Raw genomic sequence first — 20,586 nt, forward strand, 5'->3', positions numbered from 1 at the left:
GTTATCCCTAATTGTTTCAATGAAGATAATAAACCCAAACGAAACAATTACAAAAATTATGGGTAATGAAAATTCTATTTACCCCTGGCTCTGAAGATTACATTATCATAATCAAAGCCATTAGAATGAGTAAAAAAATGTTCAATTTCGTAATATAAAGTCGAAACAAATTAAGTTTCAACTAGCCATTGTCCTAGTTATGGGTAATATTAGTAACTAACATGAAGTAGTAGGGTTATTTCAAAGTTTTCTTAATTACATTTCTACCCCAACTTTCAGTTAAATGTTCGTCTCTCAATATGTGGAAGTCAATGGCAGAATCATCCACCTCAGTTTAGATCCGGGCGGTCTTCAAATTTATCATTTTTATTTTCTTCTTCGACGTTTCGCTATCTAACGAAATTACGGGTTCGTCTTCGTTCGAAATACAAATTCCAAATTTACAACTTTGTTTTGTTTTGTTTTTTTATTTTATATATAGAGTTGCGTCCACCACATGTTTTTCTCTTTTCCTTCTTCTTCTTCTCCAAAAATCTCGCCTAAATTCTCTTGCTTTTTCTTCAAACAAACCTCTTCTTTGCTGATATAGAAATCGAAATCACAAGTTTTTCTTTTTTTTCTGGCTTGTTTTTTTTCTTTTGCTTCTTCCCGAAAAGCTTAGATCGAGCTCGTTTCACGGTTCGTTACTCTGTTCGTTCAACAAAGTGGTGTATGCTAAAATGTTTCTGTGAAATCAGAAGTTTCTAAAAATTTGTCCTTTTTATTTTTGTTTGCAGAAGCAAGCAAGAGAGGTGGTTATCAGAAAGTCGTTGACTTGACTTTTTCATTGGGGGTCTTGTGTTGTGTGGGTTTCTTATGTAGTATGGTGTTGTGAGGAGGAGGAAGAAATGTTGGATTTGAAGAGGGCTTCTTCACTCATCTTTTACCGCCAAGTATGTCAATTGTATTAAGCTTAAGTAGTTATGGTTTTTACCATGTTCATGTGGGGATTCCTCTTCCTCTCTGTTTACTTCATTCCCAGATGACTTAAAAATAGTTCTTTTTTTACAAGCCTAGCTATTGGGATTAAGCTTATCGTAGTCATTATTTTATACAACAACAGCCCTTAGTTTATCAGAACAAACAGTTTCCATTAGTATAGATCTTTACTGCCTCCTTCATTTGTGCTGCTACCGTGTTGAGTTTTAGGCTCTAGTCTTTGGCTTGGGTATGGCTGAGTTTGTTCCTGTTTCCGGAGTGAAAAATCATGTCTATGAGGCATGTCACCATGTTGTTAAGGCACTGAGGGCGTCTGATAACAACCTTGATGCCAACTTGAGAAAGCTCTTAAGCGACCTAGAGTCGCATCTGTCAACATTTGGGATTGCTGATACCAGAGTTGAAGATACAGGATTCTCTGAGATCGAGGAGAGATTCAAAGAAGCTGTGAAGACCATCCTCAGTTGGGAGACAAACCACTCTACGATATTGGAAGCTGGACCCTCTGAAGCTGATCAGTTCTTTCAAGCCCTGTATGATGTTCAAACAGTTGTTATGGGGTTTAAAGCTTTGCCCATCAAAAGTAACCACAAGGAGAAAGATATTTACAACCAAGCTACGGTTGCTATTGACATCGCGATGTTGAGGCTTGAGAAAGAGCTCTGTGATGTTCTGCATCAGTACAAACAGCATGTACAGCCTGAATACTTGGCTGTTAGTTCCCGTGGAAAGGATCTTGTGTACGACGAGTCCTTTGTCTCCCTAGATGATGAAGTTGTTGTCGAAGCTTCTTCACACGAAGATGATGATGAACAGATATCGGAATTCTATAATTCTGATTTAGTTGATCCCAGCGTCCTTCCTCACATCAAAGCTATTGCAAACGCCATGTTTGCTTGTGAGTATCATCAAGCTTTCTGTGAAGCTTTGATCAGCGTTCAAAGAGAAGCTCTGGATGAGTATATGCTCACTCTGGAAATGGAAAGATTCAGCTGTGTCGATGTTCTTAAAATGGGATGGGAGGATTTGAATGGTGCAATGAGAAAATGGACAAGGGCTGTTAAAATCATTACTCAGGTCTACCTCCCCAGTGAGAAACAGCTCTGTGAACAGATCTTGGGAGACTTTGAGTCAGTTTCTTCTGCGTGCTTCATAGAAATCTCAAAAGACACCGTTCTTTCTCTCCTTAACTTTGGTGAAGCTGTAGCACTGAGATCTTGCCAGCCAGAAATGCTTGAGCGCTTCCTTAGTATGTATGAGGTTTCAGCAGAGATTCTCTTGGATGTTGATAACCTCTTCCCGGATGAAACAGGCTCGTTTCTAAGAATGGCATTCCACGAGGTATCAAGAAAGCTAGCTGATCATACAACTGCAACCTTTTTAAAGTTCAAAGATGCAATAGCCTTAAATGAATCCGCACGCCCCTTCCCTGGAGGAGGTATTCATCACCTGACCAGGTATGTAATGAACTACTTAAAGCTTCTTCCGGAGTACACCAGCACCCTAGACTCACTTCTTCATAACATAAATGTTGAAGACTCAATCCCTGAGAAAACAGGACAAGACGTTCTCCCTTCGACATTCTCACCAATGGCCAGACACCTCCGGTCCATCGTCACAACTCTGGAATCCAGCCTCGAGCGGAAAGCTCAGCTTTACGCAGACGAATCACTCAAATCCATTTTTCTGATGAACAACTTCCGTTACATGGTCCAGAAGGTAAAGGGATCAGAGCTGAGACACTTGTTTGGAGACGAATGGATCAGGAAGCACATCGCAAGGTATCAACGTGATGTCACAAACTACGAGAGATCCACATGGAGCTCTATACTCGCTTTGCTCACGGACAACAACAACAACTCTGAAAGAAGAACACTGAGAGAAAGATGCAGACTTTTCAGTCTTGCCTTTGATGATGTTTACAAGAATCAAACCCGTTGGTCAGTCCCTGATCCAGAACTCCGCGATGATCTTCACATCTCGACCTCTGTCAAGGTTGTTCAGTCTTACAGGGGATTTCTTGGAAGAAATGCTGCTCGTATAGGCGAAAAACATATCCGATACACTTGTGAAGACATTGAGAATATGCTCCTTGATCTCTTTGAGTGTTTGCCATCTCCCAGATCATTGCGCAGCTCTCGTAGGAGATGATGAAGATAACTCGAGCCTAATGGACTCTATCTTTGTTCTTATGATCTTTTGTTATTTATTTACTTCTGCAGTGATTTGTGATTGCACAGCTCATGTAAATAAGGTTGTATAATTTTTATACTCCATTGTGGGGATGTAATTTTATTTGCATGATATAATTAATCGAGGGTAATGTGGTCCTCTTCGTCAGAAAACTGTTGAAACCACCAGATTTGAGTATGTCCTGCTGCTTTTGCCAACATTAAAGCTGCAATATAGCTTTGATAAAATGATAGAATGGAGAACAAACAGTTTCTGATGATAAGTGAAGTTAGTGAGCCTGCAGGGTAAGATGACGAGAACAAACAGTTTCTGATGATAAGTGAAGTTAGTGAGCCTGCAGGGTAAGATGACTAATAATGACCCTCTCTTCGAAATTTTTGATGTTAGACCTTCTCTTCAGGCAAGAAGTGTTTGAATTATAGGATTTTATGTGCTGACAAAAGCAAAACCTAAAGTTCGACAATTTTGTGTCAAAGTTTGATATATACGAGTTCTTGTGTCAAAGTTTGGTCTTGACTTTGACTCCTGCATTAAATTATGACGCAGATGCAAAATACAGCTTTTACTGGTCTTGGCTGAAAGAAATATAAGATTGAATAAGCAGATTCAACATCAATCTTTGCACATATCCTCATATATTGGACCATCACTAAAAAGATAGAGATTAATTGAAAGACGATGAATGCTCATGCCAAAACTTCATCTACTAAGCCACTACCCTCGCAACTTGGTTCCAACAAAACAAAACAAAAAAGTCCTCAAACTCTGGAATGGAAACAAAACTAGGGAAACGCCCTATATAGCCTAAAACAGCCCACCCAGTTCCCCTTTAAAACCAAAGGTTGGTTCAGCAGGCAGTAGCAACAGCATTCTTTTCGACAGCTAACTCGTTCTCTTTCACCACTTCAGTCGCAACTCCTAGTGCTGCAGCATCATCTGAGGCTGTCGTAGACTCTTGGGGTTTCACAAGATTGTATTTTGCTACACTGTTTCCCTTCTCTGCATTGGCCACCAAGGCCTGCACAAATACCGAAATCTGTTAGATATTCCCTTATTTCTGAACCAATTTCACCAAGACGTTGGTACCAGGGGATTGTTACCTGTTTTTTGATCTGCACATGTTTGCTTTTCCTCTCTTGGATAATCTTTTGGCGATTCTCGTAAAACACAAAATCGTCGAGGATACATGTCTTGCTTGCATGGTCCTTAAAAATCTTGATGACTTTAACTCCTTGCTCTAGCTTTACCTGCAGACAAAAAGGTCATTGTGGGTTCAAAATAAATAATAGACCGCCTGTTCGAATGCAAAACTGATAGATAACACAATAATCAGACATACTTCCTGTGTGTCTCTGCTATTGGTAACCGGCTTGTTCTCATTGTTCTCCAGAGTAATATGCCTCAAGGAGCTGTTAGGGATATCTTTAACGAAATGCCACTTAACAGGGAAACAACCAATCCATTTGTCCTGTTGCCAGTATTCCACAGTCTTATTGAAATCGACTGGGCCTACCATCTCGGCTAAACCAACAAATTGTCCACTTGTGTTTACCTGTGAAACAGATGAAAACATCAGAACTCTACAACTAAAATTGGAATACCATCGAGTGATTGATGAAATACTGAAAGCTTTGTATCCACTCACAGAGAAGAGAAGAAACACAGGGCAGCCATCTGACTTCTGTTTTGCCTCGTTATATGAAGCATCCAGCTTCTTGTTACCGTTGGGAGTGCTGGACCAAACATTGTATTTGATACTTTTATGGATATCATCTTCACTATACGATTTGATGACAAAAAACTTCGCTTCTGAATAGGTCTCAGGGAAATCTTTCTTGTTGTAGTCCTTGGGCTCTAAAAGAGATCCATCTTCGCTGGGTTTCTCAGTTTCAGAAACAGTCGTCACCTTTGAACCCTCTAGGCTGTTGAAACCCTTAGCTCGCGGTCCTCTGTTCAGCTCATTCAATCCCTCAATGTTTTCTTTGCCATATCCTTGAAAGCCATTTCTTGTCTTGTAGGAATTGTTGTTAACCGCATACCAATTGGGCATGTGCTTCCATGCATCATAACCGTAAGAGCCATATCCATAGCCATTCGAGTAAGGTCCACACATCCCATAATTTGCGTAAAGGTTATCCATGTACCCATAAGATTGACCTGCACCAGCTGATCTTCCATGCTGAGTCTGCAAAATAAGATGATAATAAATCAATGAATAAACAAGTCAAGGCTACATACCAAGTTATCATGACTCCAGTTGAATGAATGGAAAAAAGGACATACTAGGTACTGATACTGAAGATTGCTCTTCCCTGAAGCATAGCTCCCACTGTAACCATATCTTGGGTACTGATATGCTGGAGGATAGAAGCCATAAGAGTAGGCACCTTTTCCATATGAACCCTTTGCGTTATAAGCTGAGTTCTGGTAACCGAGTTTCTTCGGGTTTGAAACCTTGTCTTTGGTTAAACCTCCATCTTTAGACAATAAACTAGGTTTACCATTCTTGGTAGCCTCCACTAGCTCTTCACTGAGTAAGAATTCATTACCGTTTCCGCCAAAAGCCCCCTGCAACGAAAATGGACACAAGCCTTCATAAGTCCAATCCTAAAGTACCTCTTAGGGAACACATAAGAGAAATGATCTTAAAAACGGGACTCAGAAAGGCTAATAGTCTCAATTACATGGCCAAAATGAAAAAAAGAGCACATATGAACAAAATACATTTAAGATGAGCACAGAAACATACCTTATTATCAGAATCAGGAGCCAAAGCCTTGATCTTTGGATCAATCGACAAATTGTGAAGCATATCTGAAGCAACTGTATAAATTCACAGTTAAGGAATAACAATTTCTGATTAATCAAAAAAGATAACAATTTTGAGAAACAGAACAACAGATCTACCATAAACCCTAAAAGTTAAAGTTTTTATAACAACACACGTAAAACTAACTACGGAAACCTAAAATCATCGTAGAACAAGAAGATGTAATAACAGATCCAGCTAGAAATCAAGAAATCAACTTATATATTAAACCCTTTGAACAAAAAGAAAACTTTTTTTTCTTATTAACGTTTCAGAGAAAGCCTTTGACGACATACAAAACTGGTAAAGCGAAAACAAAAGAATAGAGAGAATTGAAGGATACGGTCAGAATTTGCCATGGCTGTGTGTAGTTTTGGTGAGCGGCGGAAACTTGGTAAAGAAGAGAGAAAAGAGCAAATGTGAGAGAGAGAGAGAGAGAGAGTGTAGGCGACTGACTTAGCGGAGACCACAAAACCCTAAAAAGCTACAACTTTTTTTTTGAGTATATTTCATGTTTCGGGTCAACCCATCATTTAGTTTCGGGTCATGTGAGTCGGGTTGTTACACTTTTAAGCAATATATATGGGCCTCAAGTAGAAAAGAGAAAACAGGTCTTATGAGGTAGATAAAGGCCCATTTACAAAAGGAGATTTATTCGCTATAGCTACTGAGCTGTCACGTAAAACAAATGACGACCTAATGAAATAGCTTTTTCTAAACATCTTTAGATTGAACGGTCAGGATTAACTTAGATCGTGAAACTTCGCTACATAAACCTCGGTCAAGTAGGGTTTTAACAAAATCGAGAAATCTCACAGAGGAAGCGAAGTGTATTGAGTATTGAGGTACTTTTCACTCTTCAAGCTCATTTCTTTTTCATAAACCCTAGTTTAGTTCTCAGCTTTAGCTGTTGTAAAAGGTTATCTCGTCTCTGATTTTGAATGATCTCTGTCATTTCTTCGCTCTTCATGTTCATCGATTTTTTAGTTCCGATCTTTGCTACTGAATGACATATCTGCTTTGTTGTTTCGATTCTGAATTCACGTTTTGGTTCCTTGTAAAGTCTGATTAGGCAAAACGAAGATTTAAAAAGCCTTTGATTTAGAAAAGTATGAAACTTGCCTAGAGGAAATGATATGATCCTTACTTTTAATTTGAGTGTTCCGGTGACTAAAGTATTTGTCTTTTCCATCTTAGATATCTAAAGGAGATGGCTTTTTTGAGTAAATTCGGGAACATATTGAAGCAGACGACGAGCAAGCAACTCAATGCTCAGGTTTCTCTATCAAGCCCCTCGCTTTTTCAGGCTATAAGGTGTATGTCATCTTCTAAGCTCTTCATTGGAGGTGAGTCTATTCTAGCTTTAGAAACTCTTTGGAAAATGAAGAATTGGTTACTTAAATTTTTTGTTATTTCGTTACCTAACTTTGTGATTTTGTTTTCTTTTCTGTTGTTGTAAGGTATGGCTTATAGCATGGATGAGGATAGCTTAAGAGAAGTTTTCACTAAATATGGTGAAGTCGTTGAAAGTAAGCAACTGATCTGTTTACTGTTCTTATGAATGTTATTGCAGTGTGTTAGTGAACAAATTAGGCACTTGTTTGTTTCGTTAGTTGCTTTATGCTAACCCAACGTCTATGTCTTTACACAGCAAGGGTTATTTTGGATCGTGAAACGGGTAGGTCGAGGGGATTTGGATTTGTTACATTCACCTCTTCAGAAGCGGCCTCTAGTGCTATCCAGGCTTTGGATGGACGGGTAAGTTCAATTGCTGATTTATGAATCTTATGAGAGAGTAAAAAAAGTCTGTTTGCTTTGAGGTGTCTCGTTGGGTTGAACTTTCATTTATACTATTCACGTTCACAGTTTTTAATATTTTCGTATCTGATATTGGAAGTCTTTTTTTGTTGAGTTTAACATTCATTGATGGATTTCCCTGTTTGATCCATTGCCTTAATCCTCCTTCAGGATCTCCATGGCCGGGTTGTTAAAGTAAATTATGCAAATGATAGAACAAGTGGTGGTGGTTTTGGAGGTGGGGGCTACGGCGGTGGTTATGGAGGCGGCGGCTATGGAGGTGGCAGTGCTGGTGGCTATGGCGGCGGGGGTGCTGGTGGCTATGGCAACGGAAATGCTGGAGGGTATGGCAGCGGCAATGCTGGAGGGTATGGCAGCGGCAATGCTGGAGGCTATGGCGGCAGTGCTGGTGGATATGGCGGCAGTGGTGCTGGTGGCTATGGAGGCGATGCTACTGGTCACGGAGCTGGTGGTGGTTATGGTGCAAGCGGTGGATATGGATCTAGCGGCAACAGTTATGGTGAGGTTCCAAGTGCACCTGCAGGGGCTGTTGGTGACTATAATGGAAGTAGTGGTTATGCTAGTGCCAATACTTACGGTAGCAATAATGGTGGGTTCTCTGGAGATAGCCAGTTTGGAGGAAACCCTGTTGCCAACAACTCGCAGTTTGGTGGTGACAATACGCAGTTTGCTGCCGGTGGCCAATTTGGCGGTGAAGATCAATTTGGAAGCATGGAGAAAAGTGAAATTAAGATGGAGAATGGACCAGTGGAAGGAGATTTCGAAGATGACACTGATGTTGCCAAAAGAGCTTGAAGCAAGTAGCAAAAAATGTTGTCTAAGACTTGGAGTTTTCATATTAATTTCTAAGATTAGTAATAGTGATCTGAATTTTCCTGAGGAAAACACTTTATCTAGTAACAATTTGCTATTCCTATCTTGAAAATAATTTGTAGCTTGAGATTGTTTCTGAAGTTATCCATTGAATTCTAAACAAAAAAACGTGAGCTTTGTTTCAACTTTTCTTATGGTCTACACAGTAAACACTAATCAGATTTTAAAAATTCCGAACTCTGATGTTGCCTATGTTACAGCTTATGTTCAGTTTCTTCCATGAGAAATAGCATCTTCTGAGCATTCAACACAACAGGAGACCCTTGTTTTGTTTTCTCGACAATCTGCTTTATCAGTTGCTTCTCCATTTCACTCTCAAAGTCGCTGCTTTCTTCTTCTTCTTCGTCTTCCATACCAAAAAGGTCTAGCAGCTCCTGCTCTTGCACCTTCGAATCATCCTTCAGATGGCTCCAAGGTGAGCTTTTGTTTGTTGAAGAGAAATCTTCTTGGTGAATCCCGCTCTCTTGCATCTCCAACGGTAAATCATCATCATCATCTTCCGAGTCATCGTTTATTTTCATCAGTTCGTCGTAAGACTCATTGAATGCATCAAGTGCTTCCCCAGTTAAGTTCATAACCAGGGGTTGGATCTCAGCAAGATTAGTCTTGGTGTGCTCTATAGCAACTGGGATTTTCGAGTCACTCTTATATGTCATCACTTCACGGTGTTCCCATAACCTTGACCATGACTTCTTCTTGCTCTCTGATTCCATGACCAGCTGCTCCACCTTCCTTTGGCTCTCTTGGAGTGCAGACTCAAGCTCTTCAATCCGTTTCTCAAGACGTGAATTGATAACTTTATGCAACCGCAAGCTCAATTCACGAGGTGAGACAGCATAGTTTCCTGAGTCAGGCGTGGAGTCACCACTTGGGTCTTGGTTGGACTCAGTTTCATCTAAACGCTGCTTCCCTTTAACCCGATCAGCTCTCAGTTCACCCTGTGCAAATTCTACCTCACAATCCGGCTCCATCTACAAAAGATTCAAAGTAGGAATTACAAAACTGAACTTTGAAATTTGGTGATTCAAGCAAATAGCATAGTTGAAAAGTGTAGACAACACACCTCGATCAAATCAGAGAGTCTTGTCTCAATGTCTGAGGAGTTCATGTTGATTTCTAGCCTTTCAAGTTCAGCTTCAAGCTCTGCTTCAATATTACTTATAGATTCTGAATTTTCAGCTGCCTTTTCAATATCTATCTCCTTCACTATTAACAAGTCTTTCATCTCGAGCTCATCTTCTAAATCATGCACCAAGTTCTCTGTTTGCTTCAGCTCTTGTTCGACTTTGCTCACTTCGGGTTGGTTTGCCATGAACGAGGACATGATACCAATCGAGATCCCAATTTGTAGCAGCAGTGTTGCATCACCTAGTCCTGAAAAATAAAAAAGAAACTCAAGCGTCATGAACAATCTTTTCAATCTTCGAGCATAAATAATTACAATATAAAGAATGCACAACTTTACCCTGCTTTCTACTTTTGCTCGTCTCATTCCCTACTCTTCTCTCAACCGAAGACTCCAATCCGGGGATTTGGCAACTTTGTGTAGCCTTATCTTCATTGAAAGGAATATGTTGGCTCAGCCACAACGAATCTGCAGTGCTCTTACTAATAACACGAGTACCATCAGTAACGAGTAATGGCCTTGAAATTGAAGCGTGTGGTGATGGAAACGGACTAGTCATGTAATCTTCCATGGTCATTTGCTCTCTATGAAACCGAGACATTAAGCAACTATCCATGGAACTCAAAGGTTTGGTTAATCGCCTGTACCGCTGGTTTCTCCTTATGGATGTTCTCTGCCTAAATGAAGAGTCACCTGCAAGAGTACTACCACTGATATTCCAATTCCCATGTTCAATCTCAGAGAACTCTGGCATCAAACTAAACAAAGAATCTGAATGGTTAGTATCGTAACATCCCAAATTCTCCCCACTCGTAGATGCCTCTAAGTTTTCCCAATCTGTTATCATCTTCTCATCACCAAGTTTGGTTTCATTAGTCTTCTTGCCTCTTACTAATCTGCTAAGCAGGCACCTAGGAGGAGACTCGGACTTCACATCATCCGAAGAAGATTCAAGAATACTACTTTTACCTTTGGTCACATTCTGCAATTGCTTAGCTATATACCCTGTAGCAGCAGTAGCAGCGATTAACCATATATCCATTTCTTACTCTCTTTGTCTTGAAGAATCAAGAGAGCAACACAAAACTGAAGAGTAGATACTCCACTTCTTCTTTCCAATGAAGGAACTCCAAATTCATATCGAAAAGCTCCGAGCTTTAACTTGTCAAGTGCAGAGACTAAATCCTAATCTTATCTAACGAATTCAACACGAGAAACCTCAAGTCGAGACCTAGAAACCCGTATAAGAGAATGTAGGACTCAAGTTGAGAGAGCAAAGCCCAAAAAAAAAACCAAACTTTGTATCAAACTGTTCCCGAAATCGAATTACTGAGCAATACCCATCTTCCAAAACCCAGAAAAAAAAGCTTCGATTTTTCCGTCAGAGATAAGGTGAGGGAACAGACAACGTGTACCCTTTAGGCAAAAACTGCAAGGAACGAAGAGAACAAGAAGACCTTGGTTGTGTAGCTTGAAGAATTGATCAATTAACACCAATGGAGAAGCTCAAGATATTTAACAATCGGGAAAAAGGTGGAATCTTTGTCGGAAGTGGGTACAAATCGAATCTGTCAAATTAAGACAAGACGAGCTCACGAACGAACGGCTCTGTGGTTTATACAAGAAATAACGACGATACGGCAAGTTAGTGAGAAACAAAAAAAAAAAAAACTGTAAGGTTATTAAATTCCCAAATATCAGATAATAATGTTTTTCATTAAATACTTATTATATTCTTTTAAAGAAAGAAAGAAAAAAAAAAAAGGTCAAGTTGTTGAATAACCCAAACAACTACGAAACAACAAAGATATTATCATTTTGCCCATTTTACCAAAAATAATATATAGACGAGAATTCAAGTGATGTTGAAAATTTTGGAGTTAGACAGCTGCTAATTTTTAAATCATTAACGTTAATGATATGAACTATATAGTTATAAGAACAACAAATATATTTTCCAGCATTACATAAATATATCACGTTTTAAGTAGTTCTATTTTTCAGTTTTTGTTTTCATTTGTATGCCAAATTTTGTAAACACTGAACTGTAACAATGTTTATTATAAATATCTAAAAAGGATACTGTGACCGGGCATTATACTGATATGTATTAACCAATGGAGATTCTACTTAAATAAAATTGGAAAAATAACTGTACTTAATCATATTAGTAAACCATACAGGGTTTATGATCCGACTACACAACCCACATAAACTAGACCGAATACAGCTTCACGATACCGAAGCATTAGTACATTTTATACATACAGAGTTTGCTCCCTAGAGCAAACTCAAAGGACCAAGGCGTAACACAGCCAAGTGACCATGGACAGTCATTAGTCTCACAATATTTCTTAACCAGTGGTTTTTTAATACTAAATGAATAACTCAGAAACCTGAAGCTCCAAATCTTGAGCGGTTTCTGGGGTAAATAATACATCAGAGAGGTGTAGAAGCAGCTTTGTCAATGTAAGCCTCAGCTTCTTCTTCAGAGAATCTTCCTCCTTCCACAAGTCCCCTTATTAAAGTGTAGGCATAGGCTTTTGCAGGAGGTTTGAGAGGGAACTCACCGGTTTTGAACTTCTCAGCCACAGAATGCGTACAACTGCAAACAAAAAAGTTATTGAGAAATTAAACCGCAGGAAAAAAAAAATGAGGTTAGTCGGCAGTTTAACTCTGTTTTCTCAGCAGCAAAAGAGAAAAAGAATAATGAAAACTTACGTCATTGTAAATATAGGAATGTCGCATTCTTTCCCCAAGCAGACAACAGATCCATACCAACTATCCTGTAAACAAATGTGTATAAGTGTGTGATTATTACATGTTTCTATTAGTGTGTATCAATCAACATTTGTAATCTGACTAACCGAAACAGGTTCAGGTATAACGGCTCCTTTGTTCTCTGTTAACTGCAGAGCAGCTAGATCAAAGACTGGCAAATCAGTATCTACACTCAAAGCATTTTCTTGACGCAGAACGTCGTTGAACTGCTCAAGCCTGTTCAAAAAAAAAAAAAAAAACCACACATAGGGAATAAGTACAAAAGATCACCAAATGAATTACATATGGAAAGTGGAAGATGAAGAGTGGTAGAACTTAACGTGATTCTGTACAAACACATGTGAATTTCATCATTGTGATTAGCAAGGGGATTGGCGAAAGCAACTCCACCTGCACCCCACCTAGCTGTATGTTCACGGCCAAAGAACAATCTATGTGGAAATGTTTTCCACATTATTTCTTTTGGTGGACTTTTATCTATTGAACCAACACATGCCTTTTTCAATCCATCGACCTGAAAATAAAATACAGACAGCCATAATATATGTGTCAGTTAAGACCAAAGCTCAGACCCAACCACAATATAAAACAGAACAAAACAGGGTTACTTACCTGTCCCCCTTGAATATAGCAAAGAAACCTCGGTTTCCACATGTTGGATCCATAAGAAGCATACCAAACGTCAACCTCTGCAAGATCAGCTCTCCAAGATGTAGATGCAGTATCTATTTGGTGGTTTTCAATGCTGAGTTTCGACATCTGATCCTGGAGTCCCTGAGCGTCGTCTTCAGTTTCAGAGTCGGAGTTTGAAGCCAGGATAATCTATATATAATGAACAAATTAAAGAAATTATGTGATAAGAAAGAAATACAGAAACTGTCTCGAAGTGGTTGCTAAATGATAAACAATGAAAATGGAAATGGTTGACAAAAAGAAGGGTGCCCAACTGGAGTAGGAGCTTTCTGATTAATCAGCTTCGATGATAATTCATCTGCAAGTGAAGGCCAATATGCGCATAGTCTTTTGCGTACCTAAACACACAAGCAACAGATGAGTTTTGTCAACTAGTGACATGGGCACTATATAATAATATAAATATATATGATTGAAAAATAGCTGGAAAGAGAAATAATGTTGTTTCAGATTATGAAATGAGAAAGTAATTAAGAAGATAAGATGATAAAGAGCCATACCGCTACTATCACACGCCATGTAGACTCGAAAGGGTATGTTTCAGAAGAAGCTTGAATTTCTTTGTCTTCAAGCAACAGTTGGACACATGCAAGTGAAGACTTTGCAATTGAGTCAAGATTGTACCCTCCTTCTAATGCCATCACAATCTTTCCATCTGCAAACTCCATTAGCTGAGAGAACATTGGTGAAACATAGAATGATATCAAATCCAAGAGTATAGATTACGTAGCTCAAGGATAAACAACCAGCTAAACAAAGAAACGCAAACACAAACAATGAAAAAAAGAGGGAGTTCAGTTCAACACCAACCTTCTTCAACATAACTGAATATCCATATGGTGTCACACGACAACCTCCGAGGGGATCACCAATAGCTGTTAAGAGGAGTTTTAAAAGGTTACACAACTCTGAACGTAACAAAGCCTTGAAAAAAAAAAAAAAAATGCTTAAAACCATATATATACCTGCATTAAATCCAGCTGAGACCAATATAATATCAGGGTTAAATTCTCTCGCCACAGGAATCAAGATATGGTCCCATGCGGCAAGATAATCTGCATCACCACATTGTCCTTGATCCCATGGAACGTTTATGTTAAACCCTTCACCTGGACCTTCCCCAACCATGTTATAATCCCCATCATCACCCGATGGATAGAAACTTCCATACTCATGCCTAACCACAAATGTGTTCCAGTTACTTTCCAAGTATAAAAAAGAGTAAACAAAGGTCATAATTACATACCTATGAACAGAGAAAAATAATACACGAGGATCTTTCCAGAACATCTTCTGTGTACCATTTCCGTGATGGACATCCCAATCAACAATCAGAATTTTGTTGACACCTAGATCCGGCTGCATTCAAGAAAGTCCAAAAGAAGTTGGTAACAGGTAAACCAAAAGAATGTGCATGGCCTAGGAATTTGAATGTAACAAGTAAGAGAACATCACAAAAGTCAATAGAAGTCTTTACTCTTTCGTTTAGTAAATAACTAGCAGCAACAGCAACATTGTTGAATAAACAAAAACCCATGGCTTCATCTGTCTCAGCATGGTGTCCAGGAGGCCTGACAATAGCAAATCCAGAATCTAGCTCTCCTTGTGCAACTTTCTCTGCCACCTGTTAATTAAGTTGCAACTTGCAAGAAAAATATTGTTACATATCAAAATATCTAGCAAGTTGTTTTGTATCTTCCAATAATATAATATAGGAACAAGTCATTTGTATATGAAACTACTGTTGTTTGTTTGTTACCTTAACAACAGATCCAGCAGCAAGATATGCGGCTTCAGATGAACCTCCGTTTAGATAAATAGAATTCAACTGTGAAGCAATCTTGTTTCTCTGAGAATCTTTCTGTTTTGTGCTAAGAGTCTTAACTAAATTAACATGGTCCTTTGTGTGAACCAATTGGAGATGCTTATCTTCTGCTTTGATACTACCAAGAACCACACATCTGCAAAAGGACAAAACAAGAAACAAAAATTGTGAATAGTATTACTAACCAATGTGCTGCCAAATTACTCTAATGAATACTCTTAATTAAAGAGTGAAAATGAAACAAAAGTGAAAACATCATTTGAACCAGAAGCCAATTAATGAGCTAGGAAACACACCTTAAACCCTATTCATCAGTAGCATACAATTACAAACGAACAAAGAAAGAAAAATGTCGGCGCAGGAGAAGAGAGAGAGAGAAAAAGGATGAACCTTTGAGAAACCCCGGCGAGCTGAAGCATCTCCCATATAACTCTGATGCGGTCGGGACACTCAGGGTGATCTTCACCGTCAGGTGTGTCGTGTTTGCACATTGTTTCGTCGTAAACAAGACCCACCTTTCGTTGACTTTTCCCGGCGACTTCATCACCGTCCATATTATCGTAGTCTTTCCCGGAAGTTTCACCGGCCATGGCCATATCCGAGAGACTTGAATGGTATGTGACAGTCTTATCGTTCGATGAAATGTGTGAAGAAGATTGAGTACCATGTTTTTTTTTTTTTTGGGTCTCTCTCAGCTCTCTCAAGCTTCAGAAGTATTTTTATCTTTATTTAGTATAATTTGTTTCCTTTTTATTTTGGCACGTTTTAATTGTTTTGTTTCTTGTAAATGTACATTAGGAGGAAACTATAATATAATAGTAATATAATATATCTCCCTATTCACATCTGCAGGAGGAAAAAGTTTAAATATCTTGTGCATTATTATTATATTTCGCCAAGCATATCAAGGTCTTTGTGCCCATTTTTGCCTTCATAAAATCCTTAGTGGAAAAACACCTAGCTTAATTTGTACACTCTTGATAATAGTGAACTCGGCACAGAAAGTAACCTTCAGGCTTGTTTAGCGAGTAAATGCCTGATTAAAATTACTTATGTCTCGGAAACCTAAACCATCCTCCTCCTTAGATTGACACATCTTTTTCCATGAAACCCAATACATCTTCTTTTTTCCTACACTTTTGAGTTCCACCAAAAAAATTCGTCATTGCACTTGTTATGTATATCTCTTTCTTGAACTTCTGCAACAGGGTTTCAAGATCGGGCTCGAGATCTTACGAGTCCATGTCTTCATTCTCAAGTCGGCTTCTTGATCTATTTTCTTGGAGTTCCTTATCTAGGCGTTGAGCCGTTGCTACCGCCTCATCTCGCTCCCGCAGCAAACTCTTTATTTTGGCACGAATACCACAAATATTTGCATTCTAAACAAACTAACTATACATCACATACGTAAGCCGAATTCATAATATTGATTTGCATTCTAAACCGGCATTTAATACAAACCATACAGGGTTTAATGATCTACACAAAACAACCCACATAAACTAGACCTTCAAGATAAAGCCTAAAACCGAAGATAACTAAAATACAGTATACATACAGGAGTTTGCTTAGGGAGCAAACTCAAAGCCACGAGAGGACACAATCTTTCTTTCAGAAGACTTACTCATAAAGTCTCACAATATTTCTTAACCTGTGGGGTTTATAATCCTAAATGAATAACTCAGAAACCTTAGGCTCCACATCGTCAGTGGTTTCTGGGTATAAATAATACATCAGAGAGGTGTAGACGCAGCTTTGTCAATGTAAGCCTCAGCTTCTTCTTCAGAGAATCTTCCTCCTTCCACAAGGCCCCTTATAAAAGTGTTGGCATAGGCTTTTGCAGGAGGTTTTAGAGGGATCTCACCGGATTTGAACTTCTCAAACACAGAAAGAGTGCAACTGCAAACAAAAAAGTTATTGAGAAACCGCAGGAAAAAAATGAAGTTAGTCGAGATTATTCGTCTCGCAGTTTAACTCGGTTTTCTCAGCAGCAAAAGGTAAAAGAATAATGAAAACTTACGTCATTGTAAGTATAGGAATGTCGCATTCTTTTCCCAAGCAGACAACAGATCCATACCAACTATTCTGTAAACAATGTGTATAAGTGTGAATGTGTCATTATTACATGTTTCTATTAGTGTATCAATCAACATTTATCATCTGACTAACCGAAACAGCTTCAGGTATTATGGCTCCTTTGTTCTCTGCTAACTGCAGAGCAGCTAGATCAAAGACTGGCAAATCAGTATCTACATTCAAACCATTTTCTTGACACAGAACGTCGTTGAACTGCTCAAGCCTGTTCAAAACAAAAAAAACACAGTCAATAAGTAGAAAAGTTCACCAAATGAATTACATATGGAAAGTAGAAACTGAGATGAAGAGTGGTAAAACTTAACGTGATTCTGTACAAACACATGTGAATTTGATCATTGTGATTAGCAAGGGGATTGGCGAAACCAACTCCGCCTACACCCCAGCTAGCTGAAGATTCACGGCCAAAGAACAATCTATGTGGAAATGTTTCCCACACTATTTCCTTTGGTGGACTTTTATCCATTGAACCAACACATGCCTTTTTCATTCCTTCGACCTGAAAATAAAAAGAGACAGCAATATATGTGTCGATTAAGACCAAAGCTCAGACTCGACCCCAAAACAAAACAAAACAGGGTTACTTACCTGTCCCCCTTGAATATAGCAAAGAAACCTCGGTTTCCACATGTTGGATCCAAAAGAAGCATACCAAACGTCAACCTTTGCAAGATCAGCTCTCCAAGATGTACATGCAGTTTCTACTTGGTGGTTTTCAATGCTGAGTTTCGACATCTGATCCAGGAGTCCTTGGGCGTCGTCTTCAGTTTCAGAGTCGGAGCTTGAGATAAGGATAATCTATAATGAACAAACAAACGAAAGTCTGTGATAAGAAAGAAATACAGAAACTGTCTCTAAAAAGACGATTAAGCAGAGGAAAATTAGTAAAGAGGCAAAGAAGTTAAGAAGTGGTTGCTAAGCGATAAAGAAGAGAGGTTTTTCGAAATGCGATCTGGCAAGGAAACGGTCTTTGATGAACAATGAAAATGAAAATAGTTGACAGAAAGAAGGGTGCCCAACTGGAGTAGGAGTTTTCTGATTAACCAGATTCCACGATAATTCATCTGCAAGTGAAGGCCAATATGCGCATAGCCTTTTGCGTACCTAAACCCACAAGAAACAGATGATTTTTGTCAACAAGAAACGTCGGCACTATAGAATATATATGACTGAAAAAATAGCTGGAAAGAGAACTAAAGTTATTTCAGATTATGAAATGAGAAAGTAAGAAGATAAGATGATATAGAGGGATACCGCTTGTATGACACGCCATGTAGACTCGAATGGGTATACTTCAGAAGAAGCTTGAACTTCTTTGTCTTCAAGCAAAACTTGGACACATGCAAGTGAAGACTTTGCAATTGAGGCAAGATTGTACCCTCCCTCTAATGCCATCACAATCTTTCCATGTGCAAACTCCATCAGCTGAGAGAACATTGGTGAAACAAAATGATATCAAATCCAAGTACGTAGCTCAGGAATAAACAACCAGCTAAACCAAGAAGTATTAGTTTCAGTGCTGGAGACCCGTAAAACGCAAATACAAACAATTAAAAAAAGAGGGAGTTCACTACAAAACCAACCTTCTTCAACATAACTGAATATCCATATGGTGTCACGCGACAACCTCCGAGGGGATCACCAATAGCTGTTAAGAGGAGTTTGAAAAGGTTACACAATTCTGAACGTAACAAAGCCTTGAATAAGAAACTACTTTTACCATATGTACCTGCATCAAATCCAGCTGAGAGCAATATGATATCAGGGTTAAATTCCCTCGCCACAGGAATCAAGATATGGTCCCATGCGGCAAGATAATCTGCATCTCCACATCGTCCTTGATCCCATGGAACGTTTATGTTAAACCCTTCACCTGGACCTTCCCCAACCATGTCATAATCTCCATCATCCCCTGCTGGATAGAAACTTCCATACTCATGCCTAATCACAAATGCGTTCCAGTTACTTTCCCAAGTATAAATAATGACAAGCAGCGTCAAAAGAAGAGTAGACGAAGGTCACAATTACATACCTATGAACAGAGAAAAATAGTACACGAGGATCTTTCCAGAACATCTTCTGTGTACCATTTCCGTGATGGACATCCCAATCAACAATCAGAATTTTCTTGACACCTAGATCCGGCTGCATTCAAGAAAATCCAAAAGAACTTGGTAACAGGCACACCAAAAGAATTTGAATGTAAGTAAGAAAATACAACGACATCTCAAAAGTCAATAGAAGTCTTTACTCTTTCGTTTAGCAAATAACTAGCAGCAACAGCAACGTTATTGAATAAACAAAAACCCATGGCTTCATCTGTCTCAGCATGGTGTCCAGGGGGCCTGACAATAGCAAAGCCAGAATCTAACTCTCCTTCTGCAACTTTCTCTGCCACCTGTTAAGTTGCAAGAAAACACTGTTACATATCAAAATATCTAGCAGTTGTTTTCAATCTTCCAAAAAGATAGTAACAAGTCATCTGTATATGCAGCTACTGTTGTTTGTTACCTTAACAACAGATCCAGCAGCAAGATATGCGGCTTCAGATGAACTTCCGTTGAGATAAATCGAATTCAACTGTGAAGCAATCTTGTTTCTCCGATAATCTTTCTGTTTCGTGCTAAGAGTCTTAACTAAATTGACATGGTCCTTTGTGTGAACCAATTGGAGATGCTTATCTTCTGCTTTGATACTACCAAGAACCACACATCTGCAAAAGGGAAAAAAAAAAACAAAAATTGTGATGGATAGTTGAAATTGGATACACACACCCGAAAGACTAAATCCCACCTTGTTAACTAATGAGCTGCCAGATTACTCTATAGAAATAAATTCAGCAGCATACGAACGATTTGACAATATTCAAATTTAGATAGTTAAATGTCATTACCAAACAAGAAATAACAGATTGGGATCAGAAATTACCCAATTTGACTAAATTTGAGCATTTTTTTTTTCTAGGGCTTTATTAATCAAACAAACAACAGAGCCGGCACGAGAAGAGAGAGAGAGAGATCGAAAAAAGGATGAACCTTTGAGAAACTCCGGCGAGCTGAAGCATCTCCCATATAACTCTGATGCGATCGGGACACTCAGGGTGATCCTCGCCGTCAGGTGTGTCGTGTTTGCACATCGTCTCGTCGTAAATAAGACCCACCTTTCGCTCCACTTTCCCGACGACTTTACCGTCACAATCTCCGTAGTTTATGCCGGAAGATTCTCCGGCCATGGCCATATCAGGGAGATGTGACAGTCTTTATCGTTCCGACGACGATCAGAGGGAGAAGAAGGTCAATGGTCACTCTGAAAAGCTTCGAAGTATTTTATTTATATATTTTTTTTCTTTTTTTAATGTTTTTTTTTTTTTTGGGGGTTTTGAGTTTTTTGGAGATC

At 38.9% G+C, this 20,586-nt stretch overlaps 6 protein-coding genes across 9 annotated transcripts; 2 read left to right on the forward strand and 4 right to left on the reverse strand.

Moving 5' to 3' along the window:
• The first annotated feature begins 307 nt into the window (after positions 1 to 307).
• LOC104738430 (exocyst complex component EXO70E2) lies at positions 308 to 3,323 on the forward strand. 2 transcript variants are annotated; one of them, XM_087472558.1, is made up of 3 exons: positions 311 to 678; positions 777 to 2,435; positions 2,516 to 3,323. In XM_087472558.1, the coding sequence occupies exons 2-3, from the start codon at positions 1,210 to 1,212 to the stop codon at positions 2,526 to 2,528; spliced, it is 1,239 nt and encodes a 412-aa protein (XP_087328684.1). In that variant the 5' UTR covers positions 311 to 678; positions 777 to 1,209; the 3' UTR covers positions 2,529 to 3,323. The 2 variants fall into 2 exon arrangements, with proteins under 2 accessions (XP_010456909.1, XP_087328684.1); XM_010458607.3 differs by having other exon boundaries at positions 308 to 678; positions 777 to 3,323.
• Positions 3,324 to 3,742: 419 nt separating this feature from the next.
• LOC104738442 (YTH domain-containing protein ECT3) lies at positions 3,743 to 6,521 on the reverse strand. Its single transcript, XM_010458620.3, has 7 exons — positions 6,324 to 6,521; positions 5,921 to 5,994; positions 5,455 to 5,739; positions 4,817 to 5,356; positions 4,511 to 4,723; positions 4,272 to 4,418; positions 3,743 to 4,189 (listed from the first exon to the last, which is right to left on the reverse strand). The coding sequence occupies exons 1-7, from the start codon at positions 6,337 to 6,339 to the stop codon at positions 4,019 to 4,021; spliced, it is 1,446 nt and encodes a 481-aa protein (XP_010456922.2). The 5' UTR covers positions 6,340 to 6,521; the 3' UTR covers positions 3,743 to 4,018.
• Positions 6,522 to 6,670: 149 nt separating this feature from the next.
• LOC104762216 (glycine-rich RNA-binding protein 3, mitochondrial) lies at positions 6,671 to 8,848 on the forward strand. Of its 2 annotated transcripts, none has more exons than XM_087472568.1 (5): positions 6,671 to 6,825; positions 7,178 to 7,326; positions 7,441 to 7,509; positions 7,632 to 7,738; positions 7,949 to 8,848. In XM_087472568.1, exons 2-5 carry the CDS (start codon positions 7,191 to 7,193, stop codon positions 8,591 to 8,593), a joined length of 957 nt encoding a protein of 318 aa, XP_087328694.1. In that variant the 5' UTR covers positions 6,671 to 6,825; positions 7,178 to 7,190; the 3' UTR covers positions 8,594 to 8,848. The 2 variants fall into 2 exon arrangements, with proteins under 2 accessions (XP_087328694.1, XP_087328695.1); XM_087472569.1 differs by having other exon boundaries at positions 6,817 to 6,899.
• LOC104738448 (uncharacterized) lies at positions 8,741 to 11,503 on the reverse strand. The gene is made up of 3 exons (XM_010458624.2): positions 10,137 to 11,503; positions 9,735 to 10,045; positions 8,741 to 9,642 (listed from the first exon to the last, which is right to left on the reverse strand). The coding sequence occupies exons 1-3, from the start codon at positions 10,837 to 10,839 to the stop codon at positions 8,866 to 8,868; spliced, it is 1,791 nt and encodes a 596-aa protein (XP_010456926.1). The 5' UTR covers positions 10,840 to 11,503; the 3' UTR covers positions 8,741 to 8,865.
• A 434-nt stretch (positions 11,504 to 11,937) lies between these two features.
• LOC104738475 (histone deacetylase 5) lies at positions 11,938 to 15,879 on the reverse strand. Of its 2 annotated transcripts, none has more exons than XM_087472581.1 (13): positions 15,487 to 15,879; positions 15,031 to 15,232; positions 14,749 to 14,913; positions 14,518 to 14,630; positions 14,237 to 14,448; positions 14,082 to 14,146; positions 13,772 to 13,942; positions 13,526 to 13,609; positions 13,191 to 13,400; positions 12,899 to 13,092; positions 12,665 to 12,794; positions 12,519 to 12,583; positions 11,938 to 12,402 (listed from the first exon to the last, which is right to left on the reverse strand). In XM_087472581.1, the coding sequence occupies exons 3-13, from the start codon at positions 14,806 to 14,808 to the stop codon at positions 12,237 to 12,239; spliced, it is 1,470 nt and encodes a 489-aa protein (XP_087328707.1). In that variant the 5' UTR covers positions 14,809 to 14,913; positions 15,031 to 15,232; positions 15,487 to 15,879; the 3' UTR covers positions 11,938 to 12,236. The 2 variants fall into 2 exon arrangements, with proteins under 2 accessions (XP_087328707.1, XP_087328704.1); XM_087472578.1 differs by having other exon boundaries at positions 14,749 to 14,895; positions 15,487 to 15,820.
• Positions 15,880 to 16,504: 625 nt separating this feature from the next.
• LOC104738465 (histone deacetylase 5) lies at positions 16,505 to 20,576 on the reverse strand. The gene is made up of 13 exons (XM_010458638.3): positions 20,226 to 20,576; positions 19,702 to 19,903; positions 19,442 to 19,588; positions 19,223 to 19,335; positions 18,920 to 19,131; positions 18,774 to 18,838; positions 18,445 to 18,615; positions 18,211 to 18,294; positions 17,779 to 17,988; positions 17,496 to 17,689; positions 17,266 to 17,395; positions 17,117 to 17,181; positions 16,505 to 16,995 (listed from the first exon to the last, which is right to left on the reverse strand). The coding sequence occupies exons 1-13, from the start codon at positions 20,426 to 20,428 to the stop codon at positions 16,830 to 16,832; spliced, it is 1,962 nt and encodes a 653-aa protein (XP_010456940.2). The 5' UTR covers positions 20,429 to 20,576; the 3' UTR covers positions 16,505 to 16,829.
• Between the last annotated feature and the right edge of the window lie 10 nt (positions 20,577 to 20,586).

The sequence above is a fragment of the Camelina sativa genome, chromosome 2 (assembly GCF_030686135.1).
Source record: "Camelina sativa cultivar CO46 ecotype springtype chromosome 2, ASM3068613v1".
Classification (NCBI taxonomy): domain Eukaryota; kingdom Viridiplantae; phylum Streptophyta; class Magnoliopsida; order Brassicales; family Brassicaceae; genus Camelina; species Camelina sativa.

Coding starts and splice junctions, on each gene's coding strand:
- LOC104738430 (XM_010458607.3), top strand. CDS start 1,210: ATGGCTGAGTTTGTTCCTGTTTCCGGAGTGAAAAATCATGTCTATGAG.
- LOC104738442 (XM_010458620.3), bottom strand. Junction 5,740..5,920: donor CTCCTGATTCTGATAATAAG/GTATGTTTCTGT, acceptor TTTTCGTTGCAG/GGGGCTTTTGGCGGAAACGG. Junction 4,190..4,271: donor ATGTGCAGATCAAAAAACAG/GTAACAATCCCC, acceptor GTATTTGTGCAG/GCCTTGGTGGCCAATGCAGA.
- LOC104762216 (XM_087472568.1), top strand. CDS start 7,191: ATGGCTTTTTTGAGTAAATTCGGGAACATATTGAAGCAGACGACGAGC. Junction 7,327..7,440: donor TTCTAAGCTCTTCATTGGAG/GTGAGTCTATTC, acceptor TGTTGTTGTAAG/GTATGGCTTATAGCATGGAT. Junction 7,510..7,631: donor ATATGGTGAAGTCGTTGAAA/GTAAGCAACTGA, acceptor GTCTTTACACAG/CAAGGGTTATTTTGGATCGT.
- LOC104738448 (XM_010458624.2), bottom strand. CDS start 10,839: ATGGATATATGGTTAATCGCTGCTACTGCTGCTACAGGGTATATAGCT. Junction 10,046..10,136: donor GAGCAAAAGTAGAAAGCAGG/GTAAAGTTGTGC, acceptor TTTATTTTTCAG/GACTAGGTGATGCAACACTG. Junction 9,643..9,734: donor GACTCTCTGATTTGATCGAG/GTGTGTTGTCTA, acceptor AATCTTTTGTAG/ATGGAGCCGGATTGTGAGGT.
- LOC104738475 (XM_087472578.1), bottom strand. CDS start 15,692: ATGGCCATGGCCGGTGAAACTTCCGGGAAAGACTACGATAATATGGAC. Junction 15,233..15,486: donor CTCGCCGGGGTTTCTCAAAG/GTTCATCCTTTT, acceptor GTCCTTTTGCAG/ATGTGTGGTTCTTGGTAGTA. Junction 13,610..13,771: donor CATGGCGTGTGATAGTAGCG/GTATGGCTCTTT, acceptor TTGTGTGTTTAG/GTACGCAAAAGACTATGCGC.
- LOC104738465 (XM_010458638.3), bottom strand. CDS start 20,428: ATGGCCATGGCCGGAGAATCTTCCGGCATAAACTACGGAGATTGTGAC. Junction 17,182..17,265: donor TAATACCTGAAGCTGTTTCG/GTTAGTCAGATG, acceptor CATTGTTTACAG/AATAGTTGGTATGGATCTGT. Junction 16,996..17,116: donor ATTCCTATACTTACAATGAC/GTAAGTTTTCAT, acceptor TTTTGTTTGCAG/TTGCACTCTTTCTGTGTTTG.